At 40.5% G+C, this 19,662-nt stretch overlaps 1 protein-coding gene, 1 long non-coding RNA gene and 2 other non-coding genes across 5 annotated transcripts; all 4 read right to left on the bottom strand.

The window, feature by feature from the left end:
• Positions 1–1,532: 1,532 nt before the first annotated feature.
• On the bottom strand, positions 1,533–1,639 carry LOC113702510 (small nucleolar RNA R71). The gene has a single exon (XR_003451155.1). It is a non-coding gene; the product is annotated as a small nucleolar RNA R71 (small nucleolar RNA).
• A 5,899-nt stretch (positions 1,640–7,538) lies between these two features.
• Positions 7,539–7,645, bottom strand: LOC140038190 (small nucleolar RNA R71). The gene has a single exon (XR_011841985.1). It is a non-coding gene; the product is annotated as a small nucleolar RNA R71 (small nucleolar RNA).
• A 5,275-nt stretch (positions 7,646–12,920) lies between these two features.
• On the bottom strand, positions 12,921–14,326 carry LOC140037638 (uncharacterized). Of its 2 annotated transcripts, XR_011841581.1 has the most exons (3): positions 13,613–14,326; positions 13,344–13,429; positions 12,921–13,008 (listed from the first exon to the last, which is right to left on the bottom strand). It is a non-coding gene; the product is annotated as an uncharacterized lncRNA (long non-coding RNA). The 2 variants fall into 2 exon arrangements; XR_011841580.1 differs by lacking the exon at positions 12,921–13,008 and having other exon boundaries at positions 13,038–13,429.
• Positions 14,327–14,349: 23 nt separating this feature from the next.
• Positions 14,350–17,545, bottom strand: LOC140037818 (uncharacterized). Its single transcript, XM_072082957.1, has 2 exons — positions 14,490–17,545; positions 14,350–14,379 (listed from the first exon to the last, which is right to left on the bottom strand). The coding sequence occupies exons 1-2, from the start codon at positions 17,543–17,545 to the stop codon at positions 14,376–14,378; spliced, it is 3,060 nt and encodes a 1,019-aa protein (XP_071939058.1). The 3' UTR covers positions 14,350–14,375.
• Between the last annotated feature and the right edge of the window lie 2,117 nt (positions 17,546–19,662).

The raw sequence follows: 19,662 nt of genomic DNA, 5'->3' as shown, positions 1-19,662 counted from the left end.
CAAGGGCGCGGTCCATAATATCTGTGAGATCTAATCGAATCTTTATTATTTTCCCCAATTTATTGCTATTCGTGCATTTTCTGAATTAATTGTTCATGGGTATTTGATTAATTGAATATCAACGGCCGGATATTGGATTTAATTTAATAGCCTACTGCCATGTTAATTAAATAGAATCCGTAATTGTTCATTTAATTGACACCTCGTGGCAACCACCATAATTGGTTTTATGTTGGGGAAACGCAAGATCTAATTTAAATAAACCCTCTTAGCGTGTTTATTGGTTAGGGTTGGGTTCTTCTAGCTTTAATGCAATTGGGTAATTAAATTCCTATGGTCGTACCTAGGGTTGTTATCTGGTTAGGGAAGCAGTCAATGGTCGTACCTTGACTGTCGAATAGGTAAGGAAGAACTGGTTGTCAGAGCTTATTGATAACTATAACCAGTCTAGTGATGAATGGGTGAAATATCTTTGCATCGATGATCATTTAATTGGACCGTGCCTGAGCAGTTGATCCTTTGGGTGGAATCTTATTAATTGCTATTTTTAGGGAATTGTGCTTTGTGAGTTGGTTTTGAATTTAGTTCGCTTTATTTTTATTCTACTTTTATTTTATCTATTTCTCTCCCATTGAAAATCCCCCAATTTTGTTCTACTGATTTGGAAAGAAACAATTTCCTACCTGCTCCCTGTGGAATCGACCCTACTTGCCATTGTACGCAAAATTAGTATTTTTATAGACAAATCCGGTATATCGGATCAAGCAAACTCTTCGAGAATAGGGTGAATCAAGTAACCCATTGCACACCTAGGGTCCCTGCTCCAGTACTTGGATTTGTTCTATAATTATTTAATTGAGGTGGTAATTAGGACTTTTTAGTAATTATTATTGCACAGGTTCGGCACCTGTCAATTTTTGGCGCCGTTGCCGGGGAGTTGGCGTTTGGATTATTTGTTTCTTTTCAAATTCAGTTTTTATTTTATTTTATTTTATTCTTCTTGATACTTTTGCTAGTTTATGCCCCGTTCTTCTCGCACAGGTGAATTGATATACGATGCGGAAGTTGAGAAGGCAGCGCGTAAGCGGAGGCAAGAGACCAAGAGACGAAAACAAGGGCACTTATTTGCTGCAAACGAGTCAGCGGAAGACGAAGTAAGCATGGCCAACAACCAAACATTGAGGGAGCTGGCTGCCCCGGAGCTGACTCACCAGCCCTTATGCATCACATTCCCCACTTTGGCTGAGAATACTGCTTTTGAATTGAAGTCGGGGTTGATTCACCTCCTACCTTCTTTCCATGGTCTCTCTGGTGAAGAACCCCACAAGCACGTCAAGGAGTTCGAGGTAGTTTGCTCTAGTATGAAACCTCCTGGGATCACTGAAGAGCAAATTAGACTGGGAGCCTTCCCGTTTTCTCTCAAAGATGCAGCTAAAGATTGGCTGTACTACCTACCAGCAGGTAGTATTACCACATGGGCGCAGCTGAAAAAGAAATTCTTAGAAAAATTCTTCCCTGCATCCCGGGCTGCGAGTTTGAGGAAGGAAATCTGCGGTATTAAACAATATCCCGGGGAGTCCTTGTATGAATACTGGGACAGGTTTAACAAGTTGTGCACTAGATGCCCGCAGCATCAAATTAGTGAACAATTGTTAATCCAATACTTCTACGAAGGGTTCCAATCAACCGATAGAAGTATCATTGACGCTGCAAGTGGGGGAGCACTGGCAAACAAGACACCGAGGGAAGCGTGGGAGCTCATCGAAGCCATGGCAGAGAACTCCCAGCAATTTGGTTTCCGTGAGAGCAACCCTCCCCGTAAAGTCAACGAGGTAGAGATTTCATCCCTACAGCAGCAAATGTCAGAATTGACATCGGTTGTTAGGCAATTAGCCATGAGAGACACGCCGCGAGCGAAAGTATGTGGAATCTGCACTAGCATGGACCATTGCACAGACTCGTGCCCCATTTTGCAAGAGGACGGGGCGGAGCAGGTGAACATGGCTGGAGGCGTGCCCGCGCCTCGTAGGCAGTATGATCCATACTCCAACACGTACAATCCGGATTGGAGAGACCATCCCAATTTCAGCTATGGGAACAAGCAACAAAATTCATTTCCGAATCGTCCACCAGGATTTCAGCAACCATGGCAACCGAAATCACAACCATCATCCTCCAACACAGGGAGTTCCTTGGAGGATATTGTCAAGAGTCTGGCTACGACTACCGCCCAGATCCAGCAAGAGACTAGACAGTTCCAGCAGGAGACCAGGTCATTGACCACAAATATGGCTCAACTCCAGCAAGAAACTAGAGCTTTAACCATGAGCACCACTCAGTTTCAACAGGACACCAAAGCAGGCATGAAGGACATGGAGATTCGAATGAGTCAAATGGCAACTGCCATTACCCGCCTGGAGTCCCACGTCTATGGGAAATTGCCATCACAACCCGAGGCAAATTCCAGGAATGTAAGTGCCATGACATTAAGGAGTGGCAAAGAGGTGGATGGACCTAAAGTGGTAAATTCGAAAAGCAAAAGTGAGGAGGAGATAGAAAAGGAGATTGAAGAGGAAGGGCGCATTCGCGAAGAGCCTAAGGTAACATCTATTCCTTCGATCCCTATTAAATCTAATATAGCTCCTTTTCCTTGCAGGTTGGAAAAGACAAAGAGGGCAGAAAAGGAAAAAGAAATCCTGGATGTGTTCCGCAAAGTTCAAGTAAACATCCCCCTATTGGACGCGATCAAGCAGGTACCCAAGTACGCAAAGTTCTTGAAAGACTTGTGCGTTAACAAAAGAAAGCTAAGGGGTGATGAAAGAGTGATGGTAGGAGAGAATGTATCAGCTGTACTTCAAAGGAAACTCCCACCCAAATGCGGAGATCCAGGTATGTTTGCTATCCCCTGTAAGATTGGTCATTCTAGTATCAAAAATGCCATGATAGATTTAGGAGTTTCTATTAATGTGATGCCTAAGTCAATCTATGATTCCCTAAATTTAGGACCTTTAAAAGAAACGGGGATAATAATTCAATTGGCTGATCGTACATGTGCTTATCCGGATGGGATAGTTGAGGATGTTTTAGTGCAAGTAGATGGATTAATTTTTCCTGCTGATTTTTATGTACTTTACATGGATGATAGAAGTGCCCCAAATCCATCACCCATTATATTAGGAAGACCATTTTTGAGTACTGCCCAAACTAAAATTGATGTTAGTAAGGGTACTCTCACGATGGAATTTGATGGAGAAATAGTCCATTTTAATATTTTTGATACAATGAAACATCCTGTTAACTCTCATTCTGTGTTTGCTATGTATACCACTAATTCCTCTGTGCAAGAATTTCCTAAGTTTGCTTATAGGGGTAAATCCAAGGTTGCAGCGAACAAGTCCTATAGGATGAAAGCAATTCATGAGGTAAAAATGGAGAGAAAATTCAGGAAAAAAGTTGCACTCAATGGCCATGTGGATCCTGGAGGAGGGCCACCAATTACAAGGAAAATTCAATTACATCCAGACTAAAGAGTGGTGCTATGTCTAGCCAAAGACATTAAAGAAAGGCGCTGCTTGGGAGGCAACCCAAGGCTTCTTTTGTTTTAGTTTTCTTATATTTTTGAAGTTTTTGTTAAGTGTTAGTGTCATTTAGTGGGTTGTTATTTTGTGACAGGAAGTTGGCAGCTAGACATGCCCACGCTAGGTCATCACACCTAAGGAATGGAGTTTTGGAATTGACGGTCAGACGACTATAACTTCTAAGGCGTGCCCACGCCTTCCAATCCTTCCGAAAAAGAAACTTCAGTCTTCTCCCTCCTGTTGATGTTGCGTCCGCCGCCACCACACCACCTTGTGCACGCGGCCGTCTCACCTCCTCAGCCTTAGTGTCTCACTTTCTCTCCCCGGTGGTCAGGGAAGTTTCTTCTCTTTTTCCCTAATACTTCATTTGTCTTTTCTACATTGAGGACAATGTAAGTTTTAGGTGTGGGGGGATTAGTGGCTTCCATTATTTCTTTTTTCTTTGTTACTCGAAAAAAAAAAACAAAAACAAAAAAAAAATGAAAAAAAAATGAAAAACATTGTACTTAGTCGTCTTTTTGGTTATTTTTGCTTGTTAATGCTTGAGCATGTTGCTGTGATAAATAACACAATCAAGATGCATGGGTATGTGGGTAAATATACTAGCTATGCATTTTGTTTCCTTTGGCAGTGTCGTTGAATGTTAGATATACTGGATTAGACCCATTTTTGAAACTTTTGGGAGCTTTTGAGCCTTATATGAGCACATTATTCTTGTTTGCTCTATTTTTGTTTGATTGAGTGGGTATCACACATGGTATTGGCATTCTAGAATTTGCTAGTTTATACATGTCAAGGCCACATTTTTGTTGAATTAGATGCATTTGAAATGATAAGGGCATTTAGGATTTAACCCTCTTTAGCTATCTAAAAAAATCAATCCCTCATCTTATCTCCCAATAGTAAACCAATTTGAGCTTTTGTCCCTCGTTTCTGGTTGTTACCCATATTTGTTAACCCAAGACCTCTTTAAACTTTTTTGTTTACCCCTGTGTTGTCAAGGGATGCCTGAATTCCATCATTTGTGCGAAAACAAACAAATTTGGGGGGTTGCAAGTGGTTTTAGATTAGGTGCCATATGATGTTAGCCTTGTAGAAAGAATGAGAAATTGGAAGAGGGCCACTGACCAGTGGACTATGGCTTACAGGGCGTGCCCACGCCTTACAGGACTTTCTCTTCAAAAAAAAAAAAAAAAAAACCTTGAAGAGACCTCGTGACCAGAGGACTATGGGCTACAAGGCGTGCCCACGCCTTGCAAGCAGTTTCCAAAAAAAAAAAAAAAAAAAAAATATTTTGGGCACTTGTACGGGGTGTACAGCAGATGGAAACTGCCTTATTAGTTAAACTCCGTCGATAAAGCACTGTGGTTACTGGGGAGTTTCGGACATTCTCTTGACACTTTACCCCCTATCCATACCTTCTTAACCTGCCTTTCACCTGAGCCCCATTACAACCCTATTAAAGTCCCTTTGATTTATGTGTTCGATTCACTTTTAAGTGGTGGAGATGTGATAAATGTGCAAGCCTATGGTAATGGCATTCCGTGATGTTGAATTGAGCGTTCCTAGTATTCATATATATTCTTCGAATTACAACATGTCCGGTGTGTTCTACCTTTTGTGATATTGTCAGGGACCCTAGATGCTTGTGTTAGTATAGACAACTGCATAACCTCTGCTCTCTTGGTTGTATTTCTGAGCTCCGAAATGCTTGAGGGCAAGCATTGTTTAGGTGTGGGGGGATTTGATAGAGCCGTTATTTGGCACGTTTTGCATTGTCATCTTGTCCTAATTTTGGCCATTCATGGTGCTAAGAAAGGGGATTTCACTCATATTTGACATTTGTGTGAATTGTAGGTGGTTAGCATTAAAATGATATCGCGGGGAAAAATTTCCAGAAGACTTTTCATTTCAGACCGTGACCACGCCTTGGAAGGTGGACGAAACCGAAAGACGGACCGTGGTCCATGTGGACCAGGCGCATGGGATCAAAACTCAAAGGGGGAAATGACTTTTGCAGATTGATTTGCACCAGACGTTTCTTGGCTTTTGGACTCCTTGGAATTGCGGCGGCTATAAAGAGAAAAAGGACAAAGCAAGAAAAAACATCAACTTTTAGGCTTAGCTTTAATTTTCCTCTTCTGCTCCTTGTCAGGCGCTTGCTCCTGTTCTTTTCTTTTGACTTTTGTTCCGCCTGCGGCTAGCGACTAGCGGCTAGCGGCCAGACATTAGAGATTCTCGCGGATTGCATCTGGGCTCCATAGAACGGAGACCCTTTTTACTTTTTGCTTTTGACTCTTCAAAATTCCGCCAGATTACTCTTGCGCTTTTCCAATTCTTCGGCAATCAATTGAATGTATTCAATTAATTTACGCGGGATTGACACGATGAGGAGCGGCTAATTTCCTCCTCTACCCAAAGCGTGACGCAAGGGCGCGGTCCATAATATCTGTGAGATCTAATCGAATCTTTATTATTTCCCCCAATTTATTGCTATTCGTGCATTTTCTGAATTAATTGTTCATGGGTATTTGATTAATTGAATATCAACGGCCGGATATTGGATTTAATTTAATAGCCTACTGCCATGTTAATTAAATAGAATCCGTAATTGTTCATTTAATTGACACCTCGTGGCAACCACCATAATTGGTTTTATGTTGGGGAAACGCAAGATCTAATTTAAATAAACCCTCTTAGCGTGTTTATTGGTTAGGGTTGGGTTCTTCTAGCTTTAATGCAATTGGGTAATTAAATTCCTATGGTCGTACCTAGGGTTGTTATCTGGTTAGGGAAGCAGTCAATGGTCGTACCTTGACTGTCGAATAGGTAAGGAAGAACTGGTTGTCAGAGCTTATTGATAACTATAACCAGTCTAGTGATGAATGGGTGAAATATCTTTGCATCGATGATCATTTAATTGGACCGTGCCTGAGCAGTTGATCCTTTGGGTGGAATCTTATTAATTGCTATTTTTAGGGAATTGTGCTTTGTGAGTTGGTTTTGAATTTAGTTCGCTTTATTTTTATTCTACTTTTATTTTATCTATTTCTCTCCCATTGAAAATCCCCCAATTTTGTTCTACTGATTTGGAAAGAAACAATTTCCTACCTGCTCCCTGTGGAATCGACCCTACTTGCCATTGTACGCAAAATTAGTATTTTTATAGACAAATCCGGTATATCGGATCAAGCAAACTCTTCGAGAATAGGGTGAATCAAGTAACCCATTGCACACCTAGGGTCCCTGCTCCAGTACTTGGATTTGTTCTATAATTATTTAATTGAGGTGGTAATTAGGACTTTTTAGTAATTATTATTGCACAGGTTCGGCACCTGTCAATTTTTGGCGCCGTTGCCGGGGAGTTGGCGTTTGGATTATTTGTTTCTTTTCAAATTCAGTTTTTATTTTATTTTATTTTATTCTTCTTGATACTTTTGCTAGTTTATGCCCCGTTCTTCTCGCACAGGTGAATTGATATACGATGCGGAAGTTGAGAAGGCAGCGCGTAAGCGGAGGCAAGAGACCAAGAGACGAAAACAAGGGCACTTATTTGCTGCAAACGAGTCAGCGGAAGACGAAGTAAGCATGGCCAACAACCAAACATTGAGGGAGCTGGCTGCCCCGGAGCTGACTCACCAGCCCTTATGCATCACATTCCCCACTTTGGCTGAGAATACTGCTTTTGAATTGAAGTCGGGGTTGATTCACCTCCTACCTTCTTTCCATGGTCTCTCTGGTGAAGAACCCCACAAGCACGTCAAGGAGTTCGAGGTAGTTTGCTCTAGTATGAAACCTCCTGGGATCACTGAAGAGCAAATTAGACTGGGAGCCTTCCCGTTTTCTCTCAAAGATGCAGCTAAAGATTGGCTGTACTACCTACCAGCAGGTAGTATTACCACATGGGCGCAGCTGAAAAAGAAATTCTTAGAAAAATTCTTCCCTGCATCCCGGGCTGCGAGTTTGAGGAAGGAAATCTGCGGTATTAAACAATATCCCGGGGAGTCCTTGTATGAATACTGGGACAGGTTTAACAAGTTGTGCACTAGATGCCCGCAGCATCAAATTAGTGAACAATTGTTAATCCAATACTTCTACGAAGGGTTCCAATCAACCGATAGAAGTATCATTGACGCTGCAAGTGGGGGAGCACTGGCAAACAAGACACCGAGGGAAGCGTGGGAGCTCATCGAAGCCATGGCAGAGAACTCCCAGCAATTTGGTTTCCGTGAGAGCAACCCTCCCCGTAAAGTCAACGAGGTAGAGATTTCATCCCTACAGCAGCAAATGTCAGAATTGACATCGGTTGTTAGGCAATTAGCCATGAGAGACACGCCGCGAGCGAAAGTATGTGGAATCTGCACTAGCATGGACCATTGCACAGACTCGTGCCCCATTTTGCAAGAGGACGGGGCGGAGCAGGTGAACATGGCTGGAGGCGTGCCCGCGCCTCGTAGGCAGTATGATCCATACTCCAACACGTACAATCCGGATTGGAGAGACCATCCCAATTTCAGCTATGGGAACAAGCAACAAAATTCATTTCCGAATCGTCCACCAGGATTTCAGCAACCATGGCAACCGAAATCACAACCATCATCCTCCAACACAGGGAGTTCCTTGGAGGATATTGTCAAGAGTCTGGCTACGACTACCGCCCAGATCCAGCAAGAGACTAGACAGTTCCAGCAGGAGACCAGGTCATTGACCACAAATATGGCTCAACTCCAGCAAGAAACTAGAGCTTTAACCATGAGCACCACTCAGTTTCAACAGGACACCAAAGCAGGCATGAAGGACATGGAGATTCGAATGAGTCAAATGGCAACTGCCATTACCCGCCTGGAGTCCCACGTCTATGGGAAATTGCCATCACAACCCGAGGCAAATTCCAGGAATGTAAGTGCCATGACATTAAGGAGTGGCAAAGAGGTGGATGGACCTAAAGTGGTAAATTCGAAAAGCAAAAGTGAGGAGGAGATAGAAAAGGAGATTGAAGAGGAAGGGCGCATTCGCGAAGAGCCTAAGGTAACATCTATTCCTTCGATCCCTATTAAATCTAATATAGCTCCTTTTCCTTGCAGGTTGGAAAAGACAAAGAGGGCAGAAAAGGAAAAAGAAATCCTGGATGTGTTCCGCAAAGTTCAAGTAAACATCCCCCTATTGGACGCGATCAAGCAGGTACCCAAGTACGCAAAGTTCTTGAAAGACTTGTGCGTTAACAAAAGAAAGCTAAGGGGTGATGAAAGAGTGATGGTAGGAGAGAATGTATCAGCTGTACTTCAAAGGAAACTCCCACCCAAATGCGGAGATCCAGGTATGTTTGCTATCCCCTGTAAGATTGGTCATTCTAGTATCAAAAATGCCATGATAGATTTAGGAGTTTCTATTAATGTGATGCCTAAGTCAATCTATGATTCCCTAAATTTAGGACCTTTAAAAGAAACGGGGATAATAATTCAATTGGCTGATCGTACATGTGCTTATCCGGATGGGATAGTTGAGGATGTTTTAGTGCAAGTAGATGGATTAATTTTTCCTGCTGATTTTTATGTACTTTACATGGATGATAGAAGTGCCCCAAATCCATCACCCATTATATTAGGAAGACCATTTTTGAGTACTGCCCAAACTAAAATTGATGTTAGTAAGGGTACTCTCACGATGGAATTTGATGGAGAAATAGTCCATTTTAATATTTTTGATACAATGAAACATCCTGTTAACTCTCATTCTGTGTTTGCTATGTATACCACTAATTCCTCTGTGCAAGAATTTCCTAAGTTTGCTTATAGGGGTAAATCCAAGGTTGCAGCGAACAAGTCCTATAGGATGAAAGCAATTCATGAGGTAAAAATGGAGAGAAAATTCAGGAAAAAAGTTGCACTCAATGGCCATGTGGATCCTGGAGGAGGGCCACCAATTACAAGGAAAATTCAATTACATCCAGACTAAAGAGTGGTGCTATGTCTAGCCAAAGACATTAAAGAAAGGCGCTGCTTGGGAGGCAACCCAAGGCTTCTTTTGTTTTAGTTTTCTTATATTTTTGAAGTTTTTGTTAAGTGTTAGTGTCATTTAGTGGGTTGTTATTTTGTGACAGGAAGTTGGCAGCTAGACATGCCCACGCTAGGTCATCACACCTAAGGAATGGAGTTTTGGAATTGACGGTCAGACGACTATAACTTCTAAGGCGTGCCCACGCCTTCCAATCCTTCCGAAAAAGAAACTTCAGTCTTCTCCCTCCTGTTGATGTTGCGTCCGCCGCCACCACACCACCTTGTGCACGCGGCCGTCTCACCTCCTCAGCCTTAGTGTCTCACTTTCTCTCCCCGGTGGTCAGGGAAGTTTCTTCTCTTTTTCCCTAATACTTCATTTGTCTTTTCTACATTGAGGACAATGTAAGTTTTAGGTGTGGGGGGATTAGTGGCTTCCATTATTTCTTTTTTCTTTGTTACTCGAAAAAAAAAAACAAAAACAAAAAAAAAATGAAAAAAAAATGAAAAACATTGTACTTAGTCGTCTTTTTGGTTATTTTTGCTTGTTAATGCTTGAGCATGTTGCTGTGATAAATAACACAATCAAGATGCATGGGTATGTGGGTAAATATACTAGCTATGCATTTTGTTTCCTTTGGCAGTGTCGTTGAATGTTAGATATACTGGATTAGACCCATTTTTGAAACTTTTGGGAGCTTTTGAGCCTTATATGAGCACATTATTCTTGTTTGCTCTATTTTTGTTTGATTGAGTGGGTATCACACATGGTATTGGCATTCTAGAATTTGCTAGTTTATACATGTCAAGGCCACATTTTTGTTGAATTAGATGCATTTGAAATGATAAGGGCATTTAGGATTTAACCCTCTTTAGCTATCTAAAAAAATCAATCCCTCATCTTATCTCCCAATAGTAAACCAATTTGAGCTTTTGTCCCTCGTTTCTGGTTGTTACCCATATTTGTTAACCCAAGACCTCTTTAAACTTTTTTGTTTACCCCTGTGTTGTCAAGGGATGCCTGAATTCCATCATTTGTGCGAAAACAAACAAATTTGGGGGGTTGCAAGTGGTTTTAGATTAGGTGCCATATGATGTTAGCCTTGTAGAAAGAATGAGAAATTGGAAGAGGGCCACTGACCAGTGGACTATGGCTTACAGGGCGTGCCCACGCCTTACAGGACTTTCTCTTCAAAAAAAAAAAAAAAAAAAACCTTGAAGAGACCTCGTGACCAGAGGACTATGGGCTACAAGGCGTGCCCACGCCTTGCAAGCAGTTTCCAAAAAAAAAAAAAAAAAAAAAATATTTTGGGCACTTGTACGGGGTGTACAGCAGATGGAAACTGCCTTATTAGTTAAACTCCGTCGATAAAGCACTGTGGTTACTGGGGAGTTTCGGACATTCTCTTGACACTTTACCCCCTATCCATACCTTCTTAACCTGCCTTTCACCTGAGCCCCATTACAACCCTATTAAAGTCCCTTTGATTTATGTGTTCGATTCACTTTTAAGTGGTGGAGATGTGATAAATGTGCAAGCCTATGGTAATGGCATTCCGTGATGTTGAATTGAGCGTTCCTAGTATTCATATATATTCTTCGAATTACAACATGTCCGGTGTGTTCTACCTTTTGTGATATTGTCAGGGACCCTAGATGCTTGTGTTAGTATAGACAACTGCATAACCTCTGCTCTCTTGGTTGTATTTCTGAGCTCCGAAATGCTTGAGGGCAAGCATTGTTTAGGTGTGGGGGGATTTGATAGAGCCGTTATTTGGCACGTTTTGCATTGTCATCTTGTCCTAATTTTGGCCATTCATGGTGCTAAGAAAGGGGATTTCACTCATATTTGACATTTGTGTGAATTGTAGGTGGTTAGCATTAAAATGATATCGCGGGGAAAAATTTCCAGAAGACTTTTCATTTCAGACCGTGACCACGCCTTGGAAGGTGGACGAAACCGAAAGACGGACCGTGGTCCATGTGGACCAGGCGCATGGGATCAAAACTCAAAGGGGGAAATGACTTTTGCAGATTGATTTGCACCAGACGTTTCTTGGCTTTTGGACTCCTTGGAATTGCGGCGGCTATAAAGAGAAAAAGGACAAAGCAAGAAAAAACATCAACTTTTAGGCTTAGCTTTAATTTTCCTCTTCTGCTCCTTGTCAGGCGCTTGCTCCTGTTCTTTTCTTTTGACTTTTGTTCCGCCTGCGGCTAGCGACTAGCGGCTAGCGGCCAGACATTAGAGATTCTCGCGGATTGCATCTGGGCTCCATAGAACGGAGACCCTTTTTACTTTTTGCTTTTGACTCTTCAAAATTCCGCCAGATTACTCTTGCGCTTTTCCAATTCTTCGGCAATCAATTGAATGTATTCAATTAATTTACGCGGGATTGACACGATGAGGAGCGGCTAATTTCCTCCTCTACCCAAAGCGTGACGCAAGGGCGCGGTCCATAATATCTGTGAGATCTAATCGAATCTTTATTATTTCCCCCAATTTATTGCTATTCGTGCATTTTCTGAATTAATTGTTCATGGGTATTTGATTAATTGAATATCAACGGCCGGATATTGGATTTAATTTAATAGCCTACTGCCATGTTAATTAAATAGAATCCGTAATTGTTCATTTAATTGACACCTCGTGGCAACCACCATAATTGGTTTTATGTTGGGGAAACGCAAGATCTAATTTAAATAAACCCTCTTAGCGTGTTTATTGGTTAGGGTTGGGTTCTTCTAGCTTTAATGCAATTGGGTAATTAAATTCCTATGGTCGTACCTAGGGTTGTTATCTGGTTAGGGAAGCAGTCAATGGTCGTACCTTGACTGTCGAATAGGTAAGGAAGAACTGGTTGTCAGAGCTTATTGATAACTATAACCAGTCTAGTGATGAATGGGTGAAATATCTTTGCATCGATGATCATTTAATTGGACCGTGCCTGAGCAGTTGATCCTTTGGGTGGAATCTTATTAATTGCTATTTTTAGGGAATTGTGCTTTGTGAGTTGGTTTTGAATTTAGTTCGCTTTATTTTTATTCTACTTTTATTTTATCTATTTCTCTCCCATTGAAAATCCCCCAATTTTGTTCTACTGATTTGGAAAGAAACAATTTCCTACCTGCTCCCTGTGGAATCGACCCTACTTGCCATTGTACGCAAAATTAGTATTTTTATAGACAAATCCGGTATATCGGATCAAGCAAACTCTTCGGGAACAGGGTGAATCAAGTAACCCATTGCACACCTAGGGTCCCTGCTCCAGTACTTGGATTTGTTCTATAATTATTTAATTGAGGTGGTAATTAGGACTTTTTAGTAATTATTATTGCACAGGTTCGGCACCTGTCAGATATCCTAAATCCAAACCCAAGAATATGGAGCAAGCCACGTAATGCCTTTTGCAATCCCCATTGCAATTTTTACCGTAAACCTGTTGTGAGTAAAAAAGAGATGATCATAGAGGTTTCCAAATTGGGCTATCATATTCTTCCAAGAATCATGAGCTCAAACATAAATTGTCAATCAATTCTATCAAAATGATGGAGTTTGAACCTCAAATAGAAAAAAAAAAAAAAAAAAAAGATAACAAAGTTCCTTGATGGCAAATTGACACATGTTTGAAAACAAAGAGCACAAAACCATCATTAAATTCAGCAAAACGAAATTACACAAAATAGGCCAACGGCAAAATATCTGAATAATCTCGTTGATTGTTTCCACCATATCTTGACAAGAAAAGAGCCATCGATCCTTTCCAATTTTTACCTTAATCTTCCACAAAAGCACCAAAGAAAGTCAGACCACGCAGATGATCAATTACAATTTGAAGAGGAAAACCGCCGCAGCACTCCCTGATGATATCATCAAGAAAAAAACAGAGCAATAATTAGTTGTTTGTCATCAATTTCAATGTGCTCGTGCATGCATTACAGGCAATTGAAGTCCAAATAAGCTACCAAAAGGTAAATATAAATTAACTGAAAAAAGCATGATTATTTCTACAAGCAATTAATGGTAATGACAAAAAAAATTACCAGATATTGCACCAGCTGATGCCCTTCAATATTTTACATAATGATCTTCAGATTCTCATTTCCAAAATCTTTCTGTGCTTCTTCAATTTCCCGTACTAAAGATTTGACACCATCTCCACAAACCTTCAACTGAATTGTTTCAAGAGTTGGAATAAACCCTAAACAAGCAGGCATCATTTTCAATTTAGAAATTCCGTCCAGTTTTAATTGCTGAAGACACGGGAAGTAATAACCATCACTGTTAGGGTCTGCCTCTATCCACTCCGCAACTTTTACATATTCCAAAGTCAAGACCCTGAGTTTAGGGAATCCTCCTTCCATCAGCTCCCATCTTTGGCCGTCCATTGACAGCCATCTTAACTTGAGGACTTCAAGGTTGGATAGTTGTTCAATCAATGACATTTTACCACAGGGAAGACCCAGAGCTTCAAGACTCAACTTCTTCAAATTCTTGGGAAAGGAAAGCTCAACATGTTCCCGTGAATCTGAGGAGTAATTGCCCCGCCAGGTGAGTGATTCTAGGCATTCTAGTCGCCTCATGTTCAACACTCCATTTCCAGTCTGACGATCGGAAATTTTAAGTCGGCGAACGTTGGGAATCCTTCTCAATAAGTTCTCTCCCTCTTCATAAAGATACAAACAAGAGAGTGTGTCTAAATTGGATAAAGTGGAGAGGTTTTCAACACCGTTGTCGTTGGAAGAAAGACCAATAACAACGCCACCCCTCAAACAGGCATGCCTCAACTTCTTCATGTTCCAGATGCTATCTGGCAATGAAACAACCGAGGTGGAATATAGACAAAAGGTTTCCAAATGTGAGAGCTTGGCTACAGATGGTGGAATGAATTTCATGTGCCGAGCTGTAAGGGCTAAGTACCTCAAACCAAGAAGTGATTCGACTTCAGTTGGAAGCTCCTTCAGCCTTAGGTTAATGCCCTCTAAATTCAAAACGTTAAGATGTTTGTAGATGCAAAAAAGGAAGGAGATATTAAGCAAGTCAAACTCACATCCTGGAGTAGCACCAAAGAATAGCAGAGTACCTAAATATGGACAAAATAGCTTTGACTTTATAAAATCTTCTCCACTGGAGCAAATGGACAACCGAGGTAGGTTGGGAGGCTCATTAAAGGTAGAAAGCTCATCATATCGTCGCAGGACCTGAAGGAAATTCTTTTCTTTCGCCTCGCCCTTACAGAACTCAAATATCAAATCGTGAATGTAACAAGTTTTGACTCCACCAATGGATCTGTTCTTACCTACCATAACTAGGTTTCGGCCAATTAGCTCCATCAGATATTCTTCTGCAATATCCTCTGATCTCTTTCCTTCAATTATTTCCACAAACCCTTCTGCAATCCAGAGACACATCAACTTCTTGGCACCAATTTTTTCATCTTCTCGAAATGCAGCAAAATACAGCAAGCATGCCTTCAAGTGATATGGTAGATGCTCATAACTAAGCTCCATCGACCTTTTGCATTGTTCTGCATCAGACACGGTGGTTGAAGTTAAACTTTCAGCAAATTCTTCCCAAACACAAATATCATGCTCTATAGTTGCTAGGACTCCAGCTACAACAACAAGTGCAAGTGGCAATCCCCAGCACTTTTTGACAATCTCCATTCCCAATCCATGCAATGCTTGAGGACATTCTTCTTCTTCTCCAAACACCTTCTTCTGCAGCAATTCGAAACTCTCTTCGACAGTAAGGCGGCGAATCTTGTGAGGTTCTCCACCATATTGAACCTGTGAAGCTACATTAGAAGATCGACTAGTGAAGATGATTCTACTTTGGTTTTTGTCATCTGGGAATGAAATTCTCAGCTCATTCCATACCTTAATGTCCCAGACATCATCAAAAACAACAAGATACCTCTTCCGCTTCAGCTTTTTGTAGAGCTTGTCAAGCAATTCATGTTCATCCAAGTTTTTAAGCTCTTCATCCATCCTAGACTGCTCTTCATCGGAGCACAAAATTTGTATTAACAAGCTTTTCTTGTTAAATTCTTGAGAAACAGTGCACCAAAGACGAATGTGGAAGTGACAGGTTACTGAACTATTATTGTAAACTTTTTTGGCTAAAGTCGACTTACCAAGCCCAGCCATTCCCACAATGGGAACAATTTCCACCTGTTTTGATCCCTTTACAAGTCGTTCAATTACTTTTGCTGCCTCATCATCAAGACCAACCATGATTTCACGAGCTATTGGCATTTTACCTTTTGATAGTATGCGGCTAGAAGTCTGGCTAACTTCTGGTGCTCTTAAGCTATGAGAGGAATTAGGAAGACTCTGTATAGTACTTGAGACACTGAGCCGATCCTCAAAATCCTTGATAAGTGTTTCAATTACTTTTTCTTTCTCATCATCAGGACCAACCATGACTTCATGGTCTATTGGCATTTTACCTTTTGATAGCATGCGGCTGGGAGTCTGGCTAACTTCTGGTGCTCTTAAGCTATGAGAGGAATTAGGAAGACTCTCTATAGTACTTGAGCCTCTGATGTGATCCTTAAAATGCTTGATATGGATGTTGGTATTGGCCAGCATATCACAAAAATCAAGAACCTGGGTGGATCCTGAGAAGCTAACTTCTCCTTCTAGCACTCTGCTCAGAGTGGGCGAGAATATTAAAATGCCTGCCTCACCAAGGAGAGCTCCAATTTTTTCATTTTGTTCATCCATCATCTCATGATGCTCCCTTAAAATGCTTCTCAAAAACCTCAGTCCTGCATAGAGTATTCGCATTTCATCTTTCATAGAATCCACAAAGCTAGAGCTGCAGCATAACAACTCCCAGAGACGACTTATCAGAGAATCATTGAAGTTGTTCAATATCTGCTCATCCATCACTGCTCCAATTTTTTCATTTTGTTCATCCATCATCTCATGATGCCCCCTTAAAATGCTTCTCAAAAACCTCAGTCCTGCATAGAGTATTCGCATTTCATCTTTCATAGAATCCACAAAGCTAGAGCTGCAGCATAACAACTCCCAGAGACGACTTATCAGAGAATCATTGAAGTTGTTCAATATCTGCTCATCCATCACTGCTGCATGTAATGATGCTGAGGAGTTTGAAGCTGCAAGTACTTCCTTATAAATCTCATAGACATGAAAATCAACCGCTCTGATGCTGAGGAGTTCGAAGCTGCAAGTACTTCTGTAGTATAACCCAGGATTGTGAATTGCCTCAAAATCATCCCAAAAGGACCACATGTAAGAGAGGCGTGCTGCGGTCAAAGCCACCACTTCAAAGTGAGCCAATAGCAAGGCAGGAATATCTGCGGTTCCTCGCATTTTGGCAAAGGGAATGAAGCTTTTCAAGAACGTCAGCTTTGCTTCAAGATCTTGGACTTGAGCACTCAAAGGACCATAATCACTAATATGCCAATCCATATCGTCATTTGTCAAATCTGCTAGATTTTGGAGAATGAGGTCTATGAATTCCAACAGTTCATCATCTGTCATACAAGAATTTGATTGAAATGACCTGCTGCTTGCCAAAGCAAAGTAAATTTGGATGATTTCTTGCTTCAGTGATTTGATCTGTTTCTCAAGTTCCCTGAACATGCTATCATAACTACCAATAGTATAGTTCTCAATTTCTGATCTAAGGGAAAGAGAGTGAATATCCTCCTCATATTTGTGATAGGTATCTTCGATGCAAGATAAGAAAGATGGAAGACTCGCCTTCTTCACAACATTGTCAGATTCCAAGTAAAAATCATTGCTTTGGCTCCACTTTCTAGCACACATAAGAAATGTTTTGAGAAATTTCATGTCTTTGATTGCATCACGAACATCGCAAAGAACATAACTGTCTCGGGAGGTTTTCAGAATTAACTCTAGACGAGGTAAGACACGATCGATGCTGCAAGTGGAGGCCATCTCCATCTCTTTTGGAGGGATTTTCGTCAGTTTCATTCCCATATTTTAAGAGAGAAACAAATCTCACTAACTGCAGAGCTAGCAGGTATTTCTTTCCTGAAAATTGCTTATTTGTTTCTGGTGCGAAGGTGAAGAAGAGTATTGAGACAATCAACCATTCAACTAGGTGGAATTGGCATCAAGGTGGACCCCAGGCAATGATAATCAATTATTCAACTAGGTGGAATTGGAGCTAGGCACCCAAAATCCAAATTTATCTTGAACTAATTATAAATGGAAATTGATAAAAATTAGTTGACTCTGTCATCAACATTTTATTAGGGAAATTTGATATTAGGGATCACATAAAAGCCTATATTTTAAGACAATAACAGCAGTGGTTAGGGTGATTTTTGATGATTTTATTGTCCAAAGCAAGAGTGGTCCAGAGGATCAGCCCCTTCTCTATTATTGCCTCAATAAAGCAAAAGGGAAAAAACCACTTGCAGACACATTCAAGTAGTGGGTGGACCTTCGACAAGTAGTGGGTCCGATTTCATAGAATTATTGGGAATGATTGTTGTCCATTCCCACACAATGGCGTCCCTTTTCTTATTGCGCGTCCCTGTTTTAATATGTTTAATTCCACCTTCTCATCACGAGGCAATCAGTTTAATATATTTTTTGCTCCAAGCATCCACAGTTTAATACGTTAAACTTTATAATTAGGAAGAACAGAAAACAAAGAAACATCAAAATATAAATGATCCAAGAGACGTCACAATATAAATGATCAAAATATAATGAACCGTCAAGCTAGCTCTCTAATTTTCTTCCATTGATTTCTTTCTTCAGCAAACCACTAAATTTGATCACTTTCGCTTCTAATTATCTCGTATTAATAATCATGATCATTGATCTTGGAGATTAATAACCATGACCAACAAAGTAAAAAGTATGAGAAAAAATAATTGAGGGCTTCTTCAACCCTTGAAATTGTGGAAGCAGAGAATTTGGGATTTCTGCAATGAATAGTATCAATTATATCATAAAATATATGCATTACAATAATAAATGTAAAGTCTAAGATAATAAATATAAACGGTAAAACGTTAATTTGCAAAATTAATGTTACCAATATACAATGGTCAAAGAAAATGATTGGATTAAAGAAGTGAAAATTGCTACTAATTAGTAGTAGTACTTCTTTTCAAGAGTCAGGACTTAAATGCATGCTCATTATTGTACAAAATTATCTACTTATTTCATAAACATATTTTTCAATCACTTTTTTTATTTCATATATATCACATCAAAAAAATAATATAATACTTTTTAAAAAAATTATTCCAAATAATCTCACGTTCAAACACAAGTTTATGCCCATTTCAGTGTTACTTGGGCCATTGGAAATTAATTCTAGATTTCTCATTACTCATTAGTCTTCCTTCCACTAGGGCTGCAAACGAGTCGAGTCGATTTTTGGGCTAATCGAGCAGAGTCTCGATTAAATTTTACCAACCTCGAACTCGAGCTCGACGAGCCGGCAAATTTCGAGCTCGAGGTCGAAAAAAATAAAAAAATATATATACTTAAAATAAAAAAATAAAAAATATTATATATATATATATATACTCGAGCTCGCGAGCTTAACGAACTTAATATTTTAAACTCGAGTTCGAGCTCGATTTCAACTCGAGCCAGCTCGTGCTCGACTCGAACTCGATATTGATCGAGCTCGACTCGAGCTTGACTCGCCAGCGGTTCGATTCGTTTGCAGCCCTACCTTCCACATTCTGCGGGACCATTTGGAAAATGGGAGAGATGAGAGACAGGCTGTTCTTCGGGTCAGGCACGGCTAGGGAACCATCCCTTTCCTTGCTTTTTAATACAGGGGTCATGGGTATAATACCACAGACCTATTTTTAAATGTTTGATATCAATTCTTAGTATTTAAGTGGAAAACTTCCACGAGTCTACTAAGAATTAGTGTGGTATTAGTGGTAATAGTCTGAAGAGTTAGAATCGAAATGCAGGCTAATACAAGCATATACTATTTACTGGGCTATTAGAAATCAAGTCGACTCTAAACATTTTTAATATTCTTTCTTCCACATTCAAGGGGTCCATGTGGAGAATTCGATAGATTGGTGAAGACCGGATAGTGATCTGGTCAAGCA

This window comes from Coffea arabica, chromosome 3c (assembly GCF_036785885.1).
Source record: "Coffea arabica cultivar ET-39 chromosome 3c, Coffea Arabica ET-39 HiFi, whole genome shotgun sequence".
NCBI classification, from domain to species: Eukaryota; Viridiplantae; Streptophyta; class Magnoliopsida; order Gentianales; family Rubiaceae; genus Coffea; species Coffea arabica.
Note: the sequence above shows the minus strand (reverse complement) of the source record. Positions and strands in the feature narration are given on the sequence as shown.